Source organism: Monodelphis domestica, chromosome 4 (assembly GCF_027887165.1).
Source record: "Monodelphis domestica isolate mMonDom1 chromosome 4, mMonDom1.pri, whole genome shotgun sequence".
NCBI classification, from domain to species: Eukaryota; Metazoa; Chordata; class Mammalia; order Didelphimorphia; family Didelphidae; genus Monodelphis; species Monodelphis domestica.
Window position 1 is genome coordinate 366176075 of NC_077230.1, and position 17952 is coordinate 366194026.

The 17952-nt window shown below is 41.4% G+C and overlaps 1 protein-coding gene across 1 annotated transcript; it reads left to right on the plus strand.

The window, feature by feature from the left end:
• The first annotated feature begins 8486 nt into the window (after nt 1–8486).
• NDUFS5 (NADH:ubiquinone oxidoreductase subunit S5) lies at nt 8487–17629 on the plus strand. Its single transcript, XM_001365036.3, has 3 exons — nt 8487–8658; nt 12767–12984; nt 17232–17629. Exons 2-3 carry the CDS (start codon nt 12769–12771, stop codon nt 17334–17336), a joined length of 321 nt encoding a protein of 106 aa, XP_001365073.1. The 5' UTR covers nt 8487–8658; nt 12767–12768; the 3' UTR covers nt 17337–17629.
• Nucleotides 17630–17952: the final 323 nt, after the last annotated feature.

The window sequence follows — 17952 nt, forward strand, 5'->3', positions numbered from 1 at the left end:
AATTCTGTCATTGCATGTGATCCACTCTGCTGTTCCAGGGGCAAGAATAAATATGCATTCGGATTAGAGGCCATCTCTGATCTCATGAAGTTTATATTCTAGATACAGAATAAGACACCTAGCTAATTCTACGGAATTTTTCCACAAATACATTATCTGGGAGATAAAGTATTATGTGAATGTGAGATGGATCGCCTAGGTGTGTGTGCTTGGTGGGGGATGATCAGAGAAGGCTTCTCCTGGCCACTTAGCTAGAGGAGAGCGTGTTTAGGGAAGAGTCAGAAGGTAATAGTTGGAGCCTGGGAGACCAGGAGCCCCAGGGATCTCACACAGGCAGCTCCACATTTCAGAAGAATCACTTTAAAATCCCAGCTTCACCTGCCAGCCGTGGGAACCTGTGCAGTCACTTCAGCTCCCCCTGAATGAACTGCAGGAATTGAATTCCATCAAGGATTCTTAAGGTTTGGTCTGTGACCTTGTGAAAATTGGTAACTCTTTGCATGTAATTTGTATTCCTTTGTATTTTATGCATTAAAAAAATATTCTTCTGAGAAGGGATGCCTAAGTGTTACCAGACTCCCAAAGGAGTCTGACTCAGAAACAAAGGTTACTGAGCTCCAGCCTTGTTTTCCAGTTCATTTCATATTCAAGTGAGCCCCATTTGAAGTACAGCCATCCCAGCCCCCTAACTGTTCCCTTGGATTCCTCTGACCAAAGGATCTTGTCCATTTGCTGGCTGCTGCCCCATGATCCTATGATCCTCAATTTACTGGCCAGAGTATCAGGAATTCCCATATAAAATGGGAAATTGAGTGACCCCACCACCCCATTCTTTGCCTGGCTTTTCTGCTGTCCTCCTGGGCAGTGCCACCTTGTGTTCACCATCCTGATACTGTTTCACAGTATTTTCTGACGACCGACCATCCTTTCCTTGTTAGTGCCAGCCTGGTTGTCTTGCCTAGGACCTTCAGAATCTCTTATAGTGACTGAGAAAGCTATAGCCAGTGAGTTCCCTCCTTTGACCCTTACTTCAGTCCCAGGAGGCAGGTGCCCTTTATTATACCCATTTTACAGATGAGGGAACTGAGACTTAGCTAAAGTAATCTGGCATAGTAAGGGTCCTGAATGAGAAATTTGAATGCTAGTCTCCTTGATACTGTGTCTGCTAGCTGCTTCATTAGCCAATCTAATTACCTGCCCATCAACAAGGAAGGAGCCTTGTGTGTTATCTAGCCCAACCGCTTTGTATTACAGACTGGGAAACTGAGGACAAAGTGAAGTAACTTGCCCAGGGTCACCAAGCAGAGTTGGGATTCCAACCCAAATCTTCTGACTCAAAACTCAATGTTTTTCCCACTCCTTCAAGCTGCCTGTCATCCCTGTAGCTTAATAGACGTCTCTGGCTTTACCCTCAGCCTTCCAAACTCTTTAGGCTGCCTCCCACAAAGCTTTTCTTGTTACCCTCTTTTCCTCCTGAAGAATTCAGAGATTCAGTTCAGTTATTTTTCAGTCCTGTCCAACTTCATGACCCCATTTAGGATTTTCTTGGCAATGATATGGAGTGGTCTGTCATTTCCTCTTCCAGCTCATTTTACAGATGAGGACACCGAGGCAGATAGGGTTAAGTGACTTGCCCAGGATCACACAGCTACAAAGTGTCAGATCAGATTTGAACTCAGAAAGATGAGTCTTCTTGACTCTGGGTCCAGGATGGTAGCCATCTAGGCTGCCTTAAAAATTCAAAGAAATCTTGGTTCAAATTTCACTTCTAAGAGTTGTTAGCTCGATGACCAAGGGCTATTTGTCTTTCCTGTGCCTCAGTTTCTGTATCTATAAAACAAGGGTAATAATATTTATCTTACCTGCTTCACAAGCTTCTCATGAGGAAAGCATTAACTGGGGAGCTATAATTATGCCACCCCCTTCAAACCCAACATTACTTAGTGAAATCTCTTTTTCTTTTGATCCCACGGGTACAACTTGTAAGACTTTTTTTAAAGGTTCTCCACCTGAAATGCCTCTTCCCCTTTTAGTCCAACAAAAGACTTTTGATTTCTTATTTTTTCTCATTTAACTTTTTATTGTCTTCCTTTTTTTAGATCTAATTTTATTTTTAAAATACTTTCCCATGGTTACATGATTCAGGTTGTCTCCCTCACCTCTTCCCTCCACCCTCCCAGAGCTGATAAGCAATTCCACTGAGTTAGACATATATTATCACTCAAAACCTTTTCCTATATTATTCATTTTTGTAATAGTCTCATCTTTTAAGACTAAAACCCCAAATCATGTACCCATATAAATAAGTGATAAATCATGTTTTTCTTCTGTTTCTACTCTCACAGTTCTTTTTCTAGATTTGGATAGTATTCTCTCTCCCTCTGTCTCTCTGCCTCTCTGTCTCTGTCTCTCTCCCTCTGTCTCTCTGTCTCTCTGTCTCCCTCCCTCTCTCTTCCTCTCTCTGTCTCTCTGTCTCTCTGCCTCTCTGCCTGTCCCTCTTTCTGTCTGTCTCTGCCTTCCCCTCTCTCTCTGCCTCTCTGTCTCTCTCCCCCTCTCCATTCATTCCTCCTCCTTCCGCCCCCTCTCCACTTCAGGATGGCAGGATGGTATATCGAATAAGAAATCGAGGACTTAGAAAGGCCCCCATTTAAATCCTGCCTAACTGTGACCCTGTAAAATGGGCCGTGTTAAAACTTGACCGCCTTTAAGGCCCCTTCCAGCTTGAAATCTATGATCCTCTAATCCTTTTCTCTTCTGACACTGTCATTCCTTTAACTTGTCTTGGATGGCTGTTTTAGGTAGGGATGTAAATCCAGATTGTAGGAAACTCGGAGATGATGACTGAAGGCTTTTGATGATCGAAATGGATTTGTTTCCCAGAGAAAGGTGGTATGAGGCGGAACAAAGTGGGAATAGACAAGGGACCAGAGAGCCACAGGGGGAGAGAATGGAGCTGGGTGGATGCTGAGTGGACGCACCACATTCCCTTCCATCCCATGTCTGCCCAGCCAGGGCTGCTGGCTTCAGGGCTAGGCTTGTCCCCAAGCCAATTCAACACAATTAGTAAATAGCCATATAGATGTGTATATAATTCCACTCTTTCACTATGAAATGGTCTTTGGGCAGAGGCACTGGAGTGCTTTGTCATTTCCTTCTCCAGCTCATTTTACAGAGGGGGAAACTGAGGCAAACAGTTAAACAACCTACCCAGGATCAGACTACTATTGTCTGAGGCTAGATTTGAACTCGGAAGAGGAGTCTCCCTGACTGAGCCCAGCGCTCCTTCCACTGCACCACCCAGCTACCCCCCCACAGAAACAAATAAAGATAGGCTCCCTCCCTCTTTGCATTTGTATTTACACGTGTGCACGGAAGCATACGAGAAGAACCTGCGCTGCCTGCCCTCGGAGAACGCGGCTCCAGCGCCCCGGAAGCAGGCGGTCTTGGGCCAGGATGTCCCTCGCGTTAGGCTACCTCATCCTATAGGATGCGTCCAAACCCCGAGTCGTTGGGGTATGGCTGGGGGGAGGCAGCCTCCCGAAGGAGGCTTAAATGCCGTCTTACAGGGTCACTAGTAAGGCAAGCCGGGGAAGGGGAGGAACGACGGGGCAGAAATGAGAGAACCCGGAGAGTGTTTGGGGGACCCCGAGGAAGAGTTTGGCTGGAGCAGGCTTCGAAATACGGCCGCCGCCGCCCCGCCCAAGGAGCCGGGAGCCCGGGAGGATGCGGCGGGATCGGGCGGGGACGGTCTGCTGTTTTGTCCACAAGGGGGCACCGCCGCGGCCCACAGGGAAGCTTGTCGCTCTCCCCCGGGAGATGGGGAGGGCCGCCGCAGTGCCCGAGGGAGCCAGCGCAGATTTTGCAGGACGAGGGCTCACACGAGGTGAGTTACGGTGAAGGGATTCTCCCGAGAGGACCGCGATTCCGTTCAGCGTGCGGCAGATGCTCGTTTCCAAAGGGCTGAGCTGCGGGCTGCGGCCATCATCCCTATTTTACGGCTGAAGAAACTGAGACGCGCCGCGGTGAGGGAGGGCCCACAACCGCACAAATTGGGCAGCCAAACGCCATTTATTAGGCCCCTCCTACCCGGCGTAAAAGGACCGGCCGGCGGCTTCCCGGCCTAGGGAGGTGGCCGAGGCCCCCCTTCTAGCTCCAGAGTGTAGAGGAGAGCGGATGGGGACGGAGAGGCGTAGATCAGGGCCAGAAGAGAGTGCAAAAGCCGCCTAATCCCTTCCCCTCCTTTCACGTAGGAGGAAATGGAGGCCCGAATATTATATTATGTCAGAGGTGGGATTAGAACCCGGATAAACTTGATTCTAAAGCCAATATACTTTCCACAGCATCCCACTTCCTGTCCCATGAATGGGAAAACCCCTCATAGAAGAATAGAATTCCTTTTTCTTTACCTGACCTTCCGTCTTAGGCCCCTCCTACCCGGCGTAAAAGGACTGGGCGGTGGCTAGGGGACCCGTTCCAACGCAGAAGAGTGATTAGGGCTAGGCAGTGGAGGTCAGGTGACTTGCCCAGGGTCACCCAGCTGGGAAGTATCTGAGGCCTAATTTGAACCCAGGACCTCCCATCTCTAGGCCTGTCTCCATCCACTGAGCCACCCAACTGCCCCCCCAGAATAATAGAATTCCAAGAGCTGGGGGGGCCTCCAAGCTTTTAAGGCTCCTCTATCTTGAAGATTCTTAATCTCTGGTCTGTGATCATGGATGGAAGGAAAAACTTCCTATTTTTACCGAACTTTTGTTTCCTTTGTCATCCCATATATTTTACTTTCTGCATGAAAAAGTATTTTGAAAAGGGATCTTTGGGCTTCAGCAGACTGCCAAAGTAGAGCCTGTGACCTTTGGGGTGACCTCTGAGGTTCCTTCTTGTGTCCCCCTGACCGACAGACCTCACCTCCAGGAAGCCTCCCTTCCTGCCCTCAACCAAGACCTCTACCCCAATTCCAAGAGCTAAGGAACTTAGTTTAACCATTATCTCATTTGGTTTTCCCAACCACCCCAGGAAGGGATACTGCCATTGGGAAGAGTATAAGAAGATTGGAAAAGACATGGGGATTGGGTCATGAAGAACTTTAAAAAGTACAATTAACAGGACTTTGTAAGTGCATGTAAGGAGTGAGAGTCAACAAGGATTAGGTGAAAGTTATGTACCAGGCTTTGAAGAAAAGTAAGACAATCCCTTTTCTCAAGGAACTCAGTCTAATAGAGGAGATAATAGGAAAGCACTTCCCCATTGGCAGGGGAATTTTCATCACCTAGAGTTCCTTTTATCAATGAAATTGGGTCTGTTTAGAAAAAAAATGGGCTCAACCCTCATTTTTACCATCCTCAACACAATTTGTGATGCAATTGGTTCTTCGTGACCCCATTTGGGGTTTTCTTGGCAAAGATACTGGAGTAGTTTGCCATTTCCTTCTCCAGCTCATTTTACAGATGAGGAAACTGAGGCATATGGGGTTAAGTGACTTACCCAGGGTCATACAACTAATAAGTATATGAGGGCAGATTTGGGCTCTGATGTTCCTTACTCCAAGTCTAACTATCCACTGCTTCACTACAATAGTAAACCCAATAAATGAGAAATAGTAGAGTAGGGCATTCAGGATGACACCTTGGTTGGGAATTTGGGTGATTGCCCTCAACAATAATAGGGAAATTTCAAAGTGAAAGGAAGTTGGGGGTAGGGGTTTGGGGGGAATAATGACTAAGTGAAGACTCAAAGCTTGGTCTCCTGACTTCTGGTACTCTTTTTACTATTCCAGGCCACCTCAGTGTTCTAATCCCTGATCCCTCCCTCTCTTGAGGGATTCACATTTATTAATAAAATTTATTTCTTAATAAAATGCACATTCATTTGTTTGCTTGTTTGTTTGTTTATTTTTTAAGCCCTTACCTTCCATCTTAGAATCAATACTGTGTATTGGCTCCAAGGCAGAAGAGTGATAAGGGCTAGGCAATGGGGGTCAAGTGACTTGCCCAGGGTCACCCAGTTGGGAACATTTATTTTTAAAAGACATTTATTATTGATGATAATGCTGTGTAAATTAGAGGCATCCTTGCCTTTACCATTGTCTTAGTAATTTGATAAATGAATTATCCCCATTTACTCTTATACAGTCTCATGAACAATGATGGTCTCCAGTATTTCCAAAGAGCCTTCATTTCATCCATTGCTCCGCTACCCATTGCATATCCAGGATTTGTCCCTGGGGAGAAGCATAGGTTTAATTCCAGCTCCATGACTCACTGAGAACGATCATGGGTGGCTTGTGGCACTTTCTCCAAACTCCCTGATGATACACTCAGTCCCTACCTACCTTCCGGAGAGATTGAACACAGAGCAGAAGAGAAGACACAAAGAAAGCCTTTTGTCCAATCTAACTCACTGTAGAAATGCCATTTCTTGTTAAAGAGGTGACACTCCCAAGAGTGACCCCAGGCCAGTTCTTCAGCCACTCATGTGTAAAATGAAGGGAGTTGGGGCATCAGGCCTCTTTCCAGCTCTTTTGTCCACCCGAGTGTGCCCTGCAGAGATTTGGACTCTTTATGAACTGCTATGGACAGCCTGGTCCAGCCTTAGTGAGACAGTTAACAGCCTCTTCCTGGAGCTCAGATTTGTGGTCTTGAGGACCTGTAAGCAGGGGAGAAGAAAAGTGGAAGAAAGGGATAGATATGACCACAAAGTGGGCACTGTCATACTTTCATTCCTGATTCCATAGGCTGCTGCTCCCCACCAAAAAGAAGAGCATCCCATACCAATGGGCTTAGGGACTGGGGTTACACTAGGAAAAAATTAAACTGGAAACATGCTGTTATGCTTAATTGAATTAACATTTATGAATGTAACAATGATTGTTGTTCAGCAGTGTCCATTTTTTTTTTTTTGTAAAAAAACTGGAATGGTTTGCCAATTCCTTCTTCAGCTCATCCTACAGATAAGGAACTGAAGCAAATAAGGTTTAGTGACTTGCCCTGGGTCACACAGCTAGTAAGAGTCTGAGTCCTGGTTAGAACTCTGAAAGAGTTCTGGGTCGGCACTCTATCCACTGAATCACCTGGCTGCCCTAATGAAATAGTATGGTGCTATTAAAAACAAAATAAAACAACCAAAAAAACCCCACTAAACACAAAGCATATAAGAAAATATGGAAAGACTTACATGTAGGGATACAAAGGAAGATTTCAGAATGGGAATTATAAACAGTTTTTTTAAAAATAGAAAACAATTCCCAAAATGGTAGAATTGTAGAGGCTCAATAAAAGCTTTCTCTAATTAGGTAAGTCTGAGAATCTACATTGTTAAATAGTGAGGATTTCCTTTTGTAATTTTTGTAATTTTTTAAAAGTATTTATTTAAAATATTTTTCCCATGGTTACATGATTCATGTTCTTTCCCTCCCCTCCTCCCACCCCTTCCCGTAGCCAAGGAGCAATTCCACTGGGTTTTACATGTGTCATTGATCAAGACCTATTTCCACATTGTTGATATTTGCACTTGGGTGATCATTTAGAGTCTACATCCCCAATCATATCCCCATCAACCCATGTGATCAAGCAGTCATTTTTCTTCTGTTTCTGCTCCCACAGTTTTTCCTCTGAATGTAGATAATGTTTTTTCTCGAAGATTCCTCCAAGTTGTTCAGGGTCACTGCATTGCCGCTAATGGAGAAGGCCATTGCATTCTATTGTACCACAGTGTATCAGTCTCTGTGTATAACGTTCTCCTGGCTCTGCTCCCTTCACTCTGCATCAATTCCTGGAGGTTGTTCCAGTTCACATGGGATTAAGGATTTCCTTTTATGTAAGATTATTTGGATCAAAAAGGTCATTTATAAAGCACTTTGCAAAACTTAAAAGTGCTATATGTATTACTAGTTTTTATTATACTTTGTGTGCATGATTGTTTTTGTTGTCATCCAATTTATAATATGATTAGGGTCAGCTAGGGAATAGAGTGGATAGAGCCCCAGGCCTGCAGTTGAGAGGACCTGGATTCAAATCTCACTTCAAAGGCTTCCTATCTTTGTGACCCTAGGCAAGTCTCTTAACCTCCATTGTCTAGACCCTACCAAATTGATCCTAATACAAGAGGTAAGGGTTTGGAAAAGGAAAAAAGGTGAAATTATTTACAATAAGTAAACTCCCAATTTCCTTCTGGATCTCAGGCCAACCCTTCCTTGTCCATCACTCCTACCCCCCTGGCAGCAACAGAATGTAAACACGATTGGGAGGCAAGAATCTTGGGTCTATTCCTGTCGGTGCAACTAATTAGTGATCAATTCCCCATACTGATCCTGGCTGGCTAGACAACATCCCTCTAAAGTCCTTTTTAGGAAGATGTAAATTTCTGAATGATAAAGCGATTCCATCCCAACCTAGCTGCAAGATGGTGCGTGCCGCCCATCCTCCTTTCCATTATTTCACCCCTTGGAATAGCCCACATGGTTTCGTCCTAGCCCTGTGTATTCTTCCTTCGTCCCACCTTCCCCGCTGCTATCTTCCCACGCGCATGTGCAGAACGGCGGCCTTTTTTTTTTTTCCTTGCGGCTTGGGCTGAACTTCCGCGGAGGGGTGCAGTCTCCGGGTGTCGCGCTACTACTACGACGCTTTACGGCCTGCTGGGGCGCGACTGAGCTGTAGGAGAACGGTGAGTTGTGGTTGAGAAGGACGCGGCTACGTTTGGCCTAGGCCGCAGGTGCTCTGCTCCGTGTTCACCGGAGTGGCGGGAGGGTTGGCAGGCGAGTCTGTCTGCAAACCATTTCTACACACTCCTCTCCCTGCGCTTGCTTCTGCCTAGGGTCCCCTTGAGGAGAGGGGGCGGGGTCTGGACCTTCGGGGTGACCTCTGAGGTCTTGTGACCCCCTGACCGACAGACCTCACCTCCCTTCCTGCCGGCAACGAAGACCTTTCTACCCCAATTCCAAGAGCTAATGAATTTAGTTTAACCATTATCTCATTTGATTTTCCCAACCACCCCGGGAAGGGATACTGCCATCCCCATTTTGCCGAGGGGGAACCTGGGGCAAACTAAGGCGAAATGACTTGCGTAGTCCTCCAGAAGCTGGATTTGAGCCCCTGATCAGGTGCTTTATCACTGTACAACCCGGCATTTTATTTGCGCTTTGCTCACCGGTTGTAAAGGGGGCGTAGACTTGGGAGACGTGGGGCTTTAGTTCCTGCTCTCCACACTTGATATGACCCTGGACAAATCCTGGGACGTTAGAGATTATCATCCAGTTTCCCGGTTTTACAGTTGAGGAAACTGAGGCCCAGAGGAGAGAAATCGATGTAGTTGGCCAGGCTTTGAGATAGTCAAAGCTTGGGATAAAAAGTCTTGATCAAAATGTGGCTTGTGAAAGCTAAAAGGACCCTTCTCTAGTCTCATCTTCCCCATCCTGCATTAAAAGAAAATTCTTTTATCTGGTACTTTTGTTGTTTACATCACAGCCATTTCAATTGTTATTCCCCTCCTCTAGATTTAACTCTTACCTTCCATCTTAGAATCAGTGGTAATTGGGTTAAGTGACTTGCCCAGGGTCATATTTGAACCCAGGACCTCCCATCTTTGGCCTTGGCTCTTAATCCACTAAAACATGTAGTTGCCTCCAACCCTCTTTTGATGTAATGGGAAATAAGGAATAGCATAAGATACTATGACTTCACCTGGCACTATACTACCCTCCCTTCCCAATCCCTTATTGTGACAGGGTCCTCATACTTCAATTTCTGATCCAGGACCTCCATCGTTTTGGGGTTTGGAAAAGACTATAAAGACCATTGGATTCAAATTTATTTTTCAGATGAGGAAACTGAGGCACAGAGAAGTTTTAATAATTTGCACTTACTAAGTGTCTGAGATGGGACTTGAACTTCCTTTTGGTGCTCAATTAATTTGCATTGTTATAGTCATGTATATTATTGTCTTGATTCTGTTTACATTTGCCATGCATAAATTCACTCAATCTTCCCATATTTTACTCAAATTCCTCATATCTCGAATATATTTTTTCTTAAAAGATTTTATTTTCTGAGTTACATGTAATATCAAATTTCCACATACATTTTCTGAAGTTATACGGTCCAAATTGTCTTCCCTTCCTATTCCTCCTCTCTCCTGGAGATGAGAATCCATTTAATCTGAGTTATACATGTATTGTCATCCTGCATGCATTTATGCAAGCCATTCCTATTGCCTGGAATGCACCAGAAAACACTACCTTTTTTCTTCATTGTCCAACTCTTCATAATCTCATTTGGGTTTTTTGGTATGTTTATTTTTTTGCAAAGATATTGGAATGGTTCGCTATTTTCTTCTCCAGCTCATTTGACAGATTAGGAAAAGGAGGCAGAGTTAAATGACTTGTTCAGGGTCATCCAGCTAAGTAAGAGTCTGAGGCCCCATTTGGACTCAGGAAAGTAAATCTAGTCACTGCACTGCCTAACTACACCTAAAAATACTCCTTCCCTGGTGTGTGCTTTTTGAAATCCTCTTTCCCACAAGGCCCAGCCAAAGTACTACCTCTTTCATCAAGCCTTTCTTGATTCTCCCATCAGTTGAAAATCATCTCTTCCTAAATTCTTCTAGGCTACTTTATCAGGATCTCCCTTTGTTGCTGACACATTCTACCTTGTAATATTCCTTTGTGTAAATGTTTTATCCCCCCCTCCCCCCAGTTTTAGATTGTAAGCTTATTTAGGGTAGGAACTGTATAATCTTTTTTTTTCTCTGAGTTAAGTATCTTTCACATATATATTTTATATGTTTGTTGAATGAAGATAATTCCTTTGTAATTATGTTCTCAGTATTCTTTTTTTGAGTTTCAAATTACTCGTCTGTCAAATGGGAATTGTAATCTCTATCCCACAGGATTGTTGTATGGGAAGCACTTTGTACATAGTTAAAGTTTTGTATTTATGCAACTGAGTACTAGGAAATGTTTTGTATTTGTGCATTAATATTTTTGTATTTTGCATTAATTGTTATTTTTCTCTACTTGGCTATCAGATCTGTAAGGGCAACAAGGAACTTGCTTTTCCTAAACAGTGGAAATCTTGTTAAAACAGTTTAAATGCCACCTTTCTATACTGTAGGGCCAGAAAGATCAATCAATCAGTCAACAAGTATTTATTTAGCTCTTACTGAGTACCAGGCACTTGCTAAATGCTGGAGATAAAAAGTAAGACAAAAACAAATGTAATATTTTGGGATCATTAAAGCCAGAAAGGGTCTTAGACAACACTTAGTTCAATATCTTCATTTTATTGAGAGGTAACAATATAATGGAGCAGAAGATATATATATATATATATATATATATATAATTCTTGAACTTGGAGTTCAGAGAGCTTGCATTTGAATCCTACAACAGACACCTAGAAGCTATGTGGCTCTGGGAAAGTTCCCTAACCTTTAAGGCTATTACTTCATCTGTAAATGCACCTCTCACTTGGGGTAAGAGGGGTCTTAAACGATAGAACAGTTAATGTATGTAAAACATTTTTACAAACCTTAAAGCCTATATTAAAAATTATCATAATGAGATAATTAATGTCTAGAAATGAACTGCTTTGCCTCATCACATGAATAAATTAGCAGAGTTGGGATTTGAATCCATTTCCTTTGATTCTAAATCTAGTCCTTTTTCTCAGTATAGTAGACCTTTGATCTCTTGATATTGCAACAAAGAGACACCAGGATAAACTAGATAATATAAATCATCTTTTGCATTCCTTCTGCATTCAGTAAGTACTCAAATATTTATGAATTGAATTAGTGCCTCAAATTGATTGCAGAGCAGATCCTAATAATTGCTAACATTTATCTAGTACTTGAAGGTTTACAAAATGTTTTACATATATTATCTCATTTGATCTTCACAACAGCCTTATGAAATGGATATTCACCATTTTGGAGATGAGGAAAGGAAGATTTAGAGAAATAAATGATTCACTTAGTAGGTATCAGAGGTGGGATCTAGATTTCTTCTTGCAAGTCTAACACTTTTTTCTGTTTTTCCAGCAGGTGGTTTTTATTTAAGGAAATAATTTGTAGAGCCAGTAGGACAGGATATTTTTAGATTTTCATATTCTTCTCTAAGAAAATCCCTTCTAGCATGATTCTTTTTTGATGAAATATATTCTCTCTCATTTAGTTCTCATATCTTTGGGCAAACTTTGAATTTAAAATTTCACAAAATCTTTAATAATATTTTGTACAGATCAGCCTGCTAGGTATTGGGGTGAGATACAAAGATGAAGAGGGCATGGTATTTGCCACAAAGTTTATACAGAATAAGGGGAATGAAGCCAACAAAAATAAATATAATGCAAATTAGTAAATGCAAAAGGAAGGTACATAAGAATTTTGAGGAAGAAATTAGTTCCTGTTGAAGGAGGAAGGAAGATTTCATGGAAGAAGTAGGCCTGAATAAAGGGAAGGTTCTAAAATATCTCTGTCACTAAGGCCATCTACCATGGTTAAATATTATATTTCCTTTTTGTTTTTTATATCTTTACCTTCTATGTTAGTATCAGTTCTAAGGCAGAAGAAGAGTAAGGACTAAACAATTGGGCTTAAGTAACTTGCTCAGGGTCACATAGTAGGCAAGATTTGAACCTAGGACCTCCTATCTCTAAGCCTGGCTCTCTATTCATTGAGTCATCCAGCTGCCACTTTTAGTATATTTTATAAAAACTTTATTATTTGTCTTGGTTTCTGTAGCTTAATATTGCTTCTCTTGTTATCTTTAATGCAGCCATGCCATTCTTTGATCTTCAGGGCCGTTTGGGCCTCGATATTGACAAATGGATGACAATTTTGAGTGCTGAACAACCTTACAAGATACCAGCCCGATGCCATGCTTTTGAGAAAGAATTCATTGAGTGTGCCCATGGAATTGGTATGACCCGAGCCAAGAAAGAATGCAAACTGGAACTTGATGATTTCATTGAATGTTTGCATAGGCGGAAAACGGTGAGGATTTGGAACAATGATGGAAGGAAGTAGATAACTGTTTTTTGAGAAATGCTCAATTTATATATATTATATATATATATATATTAGACTGTCCCCATAGTTCTCTTCATTCTAGTGCTGAATTCATTATAAGGCTGTCTTGCTTAGTTTGTAGATTACTATAATGACCTTTAAAAGGCAGGACATATATATAAGCAAGGGTATAGTTTTGGTGTCTACTGCTTCTTCAGCTACCTGCTAATGTATATTTTATTTATTTTTCAATCTGGAAAGTTTTATTTAATTAATTAATTTTGTATGTTTTTCCATGGTTACAAGATTAATGTTCTTTCCCTCCACCCCTTCCCATAGCTGACACACAATTCCGCTGGGTTTCACATGTGTCATTGATCAAGACCTATTTCCATATTATTAATATTTGAAAAAAATATTTGCACTAGGATGATTGTTTAGAGTCCATATCCCTAATCATAATGCATATTTTACTGGCATAGTAATGAGACCTTTTTTCTTGCTATTCAATTTAATTCAAAGTCACATGCAAGAAAATTTCCCATCCTTTGATTATATGCAATAATAGTAACTGGATCTTGGGCCTTCTTTGATAGGTATTTTGAATTGAATTGAATTTGATAATAGACACTAAAGTAGGGAGGAATTTTTCTTACTTCTGAGATCCATTCTTGTCTTCTTTTAGAGTAGAGGAGCTTCAGCTAGAGGTTCAACTCCAGTTTGACATACCCATAAGAGTTCATAGAAGTATGGAATCTGAGAAACAGTTTATGCAGTCTGCCAACTTTTTGTTAGGACAAACTGTGTCTTAATTTCATGTTCTTTGTGTTGCTTTTGTTCCGGATCATTTATTGATCATATTAAGGTCTTAACTCTTTTTTAAAAAGTCTTTTTAAAAGACCCCTTAAAAGGTCTCAAAGTCAGACATGTACCATGAACTGAGGGGAAGTGTTCCCTTCCTCTCCCCACTTTCCCTTTTTAGGCCTTGCAGCCCTGAGAAACAGGTTGGTTGTATTATTATTTCTCCTTTTCAGTTTTAGGCATAGACCTGGCACTCAAGCCATGACCTTGTTATCCTTGGAAGCAGGATTATAGGCCAAAAGTTGCTTTCATTTCAGAAGGGAAACCTTGAGAAGCTAAAGTCTGAGACTTAAATTCAAGTGGGGAGGCTTTGAACTTTGGTGGGACAATGTTATATAGAAATTGAGCCAAACTGTGAACCTCTTCTCTCTCCCCTCTTGAAAGACTAAGGTGGTAGAGGGGAAGGATTATGCTTCCATGTGTTGGGAACAGAGAAATGTTGCATATGTGTTTTTGCTATCACTTACAAGTAAATAATTCCATTGTAAAAGTTAATGGGACTGTTAAATGATTAAATGGAACCTGCCATAGAGAACCCCTAAAACAGATACAGACTAGAGCCAATGGCAGAGGCTAAACGCCATCTAGGCCAACCTTAAGGTTACCAAAGGACCCAAGGGGAGAGATAAAATGTAACACACCTGGTCTTCAAGAACCTGGGGCAGGCAAGATTAAGATAATAGACTAAACTCAGGATGTTAGTACCAAACCCTGGCCTGCTTGTCTTTGTTTTACTTTGAACTTTCTTTCCTCTTCTGGAAGTTTTAAATTTCACATTGGCCTTATTTTGAGCTCAACCTTTTTTGGCTGAGGGGTAGTGGATATTGTTATCATAACATCCCTCTCTTCCTAATTCTTTTCACCTCCCTCTCCCAACTCCACAAAAAAACAGACTCCCTTGTTAAAAATTAATATAGTCAAATAAAGCAAATCTGTATATTAGCCATGACCAAAATAAAATAAACTTTAAATTTAAAAAAGACCCCTTGGAAAATTGGAGGAACAGGCAGTAAGTAGGCTGAGAAATTAGAGTCATAGAAACTAGTAAACAATGAAGGAAGTAGAACAAGGAGAACAATTTACATGATGACCACAGTAATCTAAAGAAAACATATTGAAAACTTCAGAATGCTGAGGGTGCATAAAACAACTTGGACCTCAAAGTGAAGCACACCTACTGCCTTTGTCAAAAAAGGGAGAATATTATTATATTGGGGCAAGGTGAGGTCTTTGTGGTCAGACAGTGAACAAAGTGTCATTTATTTGGTGAGATGTGGCGGTGGGGGCAAGGAGTCTATGTGTCATTGGGTAGTGACAACAGGTTAAAAAACATCAGTGCAGAGGCAGCTAAATAGCTCAGTAGATAGAGAAACAGACTTGGAGATGGGAGATGCTGGGGTGACCCTGGGCAAGTCATTTAAACCCCCATTACCTAGCCCTTACCACTCTTCTGCCTTGGAACCAGTACTTAGTATGAATTCTAAGCCAGAAGGTAAGAGTTGTTTTTTCTTTGAAATTTTTATTTAATTAATTAATTTAGAATATTTTTACATGGTTACAAGATTCATGTTCTTTCCCTGCCCTTCCCCAAACCCCTTCCTGTAGCCCACGTGCAGTTCCTCTGGGTTAAGATAAGAGTTTTTAAAAAATCAATGCATTTAAAACTTTTTAATCATAAAATGCTAGAAATGGAGAGAGACCTTGAAAACTAATCCTACCCTCTCATTATGCAAATGAAGAACCAAGCCTGGTTGGGCCCCAGTGTTATGAGTGGGTTATTGGCAGAGCCAGAATTAGGAACTTTTCTCCATTCAAGGTTTTTCCCGTCTTTTATCTCTATTGTAGCTACTTGCTATAATATTATAAATAAATTAATAAAATTTTTTGTTAATTAAACAAAAAAGTCAATTCCAAGGTAGCTTTGGTTCAGGAGTTGCTAGCCATTTAGGCTTCTAGGCATTGCCCAAAGTGTAGGGGCAGCACATTATCCTGTGTTGTTAAGATCACTGGAGTTTTTATTTTCTAAGTATTTCAGAATGATAATCCATGGAAAATACACTAACGGTGAAATACTAGTGGGCAGCTGGGTAGCACAATGGAGAGAGCACCAGACCTGGAAGTGGGAGGATCTGGATTCAAATTTTGCCTTCTGACACTTCCTAAACTGTGTGACCCTGGGCAAGTCACTTAACCCTGATTGCCTTGCCCTTGCTATTCTTCTTTCTTAGAATTGATACTAAAACAGAACATAAAGGTTTAAAAAAAAAGTTAAATACTAAAAGGACCTATGATTTCATTATTGGGGACATTCTTAACTTATACAGATCCACATCTCTGACATAATTGAAAATATTAAAGAATTGTCTCTGGGAGGGGGGGAGGGAAAAGGGGAGAGAAAGAAGATGAATCATGTAATCATGGAAAAATACTTATATAAAAAAATAAAAACAGTAGCATAAAAAATTAAAAGGATACAAAGGGTGAAAAAAACAAAATAAAGAATTATCTGTAGCTTCCTGGGCAGGAATCTCTCTGAATCTAGCTTTGGGGCTCCTGGGACAACAAATAGAGTCTCTCGCCAGGCCCATGTTTGGTAAGATCTACCAGAGTTTTCCTATTTATTGACAAAGCCTTCAAGTATCTGGGATCACTTCTAGAACCATGGTTAGGTGTCAGAAGAAGAATGAAATAGAGAGAGAACGTAAAACTTAGACTAACATCTTCTTCTGTAGCCTAAGCTCTTAGATAATCTTGAACTAGAGGAAGAGGCCAGTCATTTTTTTACCCCCTTGGAGAAAATGTTGTGTTCTACTATTGTTGTAGCTAGAAAATGACCTTTATTGTAAGATAATCTAAACATGTCATGAGCATGCAGCACTGTTGACCACCCCCTCCTTTGACTACCCTACCATAAAACCTTGTACATAACCAGTGCCTGATTAATGTTTGAACTGTATTAAACTGTGTCCCAAAATGTAGACCAGGTTTACAACTGGCACCCTTGTGACATTATTGTGATTGGCCAGGAAACAAGTTAAGTAAATTTCAGAGGTCAATTTGAGAAACTGTATTAGTGAGGATGGCCACAAAGCAAAAATCAACCCTCTGGTATGTTGTAAATCATCTATATTTAAAAATGAAGTTTGAAGCTTTAGTAGCTTTAAACTGATTGAGGACACCCTGAATTCTAGGCTAGGTATTGGTTATTTCAGCTACACCCATACCAGCAGAGTAGTGTCATTGCCAAACATAAAGTCTGTAATATAATAATATAGTATATAGACTATTCACAAAATTGTATTTATTTGTAGCCTGAATGATTATACCTTTCTGAATTTTTTTTCACTGGCTGTCTATTTTTCCATATGCAGATTGAACGCTTGGGACAGGTCATGAAGCGGAAGGAGCAGCTAATGAAGGAAGGAAAGTACACTCCCCCAGATTGCCACTCAGGCAAGGACAAGCCGAGGCCTTGACCAGTCAGTGGTGACATTGGGCAGCTTCACTCCTGTTAAAGGATTAAAGTGTACCCTGTTGTTCCCCAGAAATGTCTTATTTCTTAAAACAGGCACCTTCTTTGGAAGATTAAAAATTAGAGTAATGAAGCCATCCTGCTTTTCTCCCTATCCAGTACTCTCTGTACTCTGCCATGAGGACAGCCAAACCAGACAAGTTGGTATCAATGATTCTTCCTCTAAGATATGATCTGTGATTCTGCCTGTATTGGAAAATAAGCATTTCAGAAAGTAAACAATTATTTGCTCTCTTCCTCCAGCCTGATTTGTTTTTCTTAAATTGCAGGGTAAAATTCATGTACACATGTATATATGTGTGAGATTGTGAGTGTGTATGATCCATAAACTGCAAGGATACTGGTAGGTGGATGAAGAAGGCCCAAACAAACAAAAAACACCAGGTTAAAAAATATTGGAAGGGAACATGGTCACCAAGTTTTAATTTTGCATTTACCTTTCTGTACAAGTAGGAGGCAGCATGGTATAGTTTTACATTCAGAGCCAGAGGACTAAAGTGAAAATCCCAATTCTGCCACTTACTACCTGGATAATTTCATTGGGCCTCAGTTTCCTCATC

What these genes read in the sequence shown, in the direction of transcription:
- NDUFS5 (XM_001365036.3), top strand. Translation starts at nt 12,769, where the DNA reads ATGCCATTCTTTGATCTTCAGGGCCGTTTGGGCCTCGATATTGACAAA. An exon ending in GTTTGCATAGGCGGAAAACG is followed by an intron (nt 12,985 to 17,231) that starts GTGAGGATTTGG and finishes TTCCATATGCAG; the next exon opens with ATTGAACGCTTGGGACAGGT.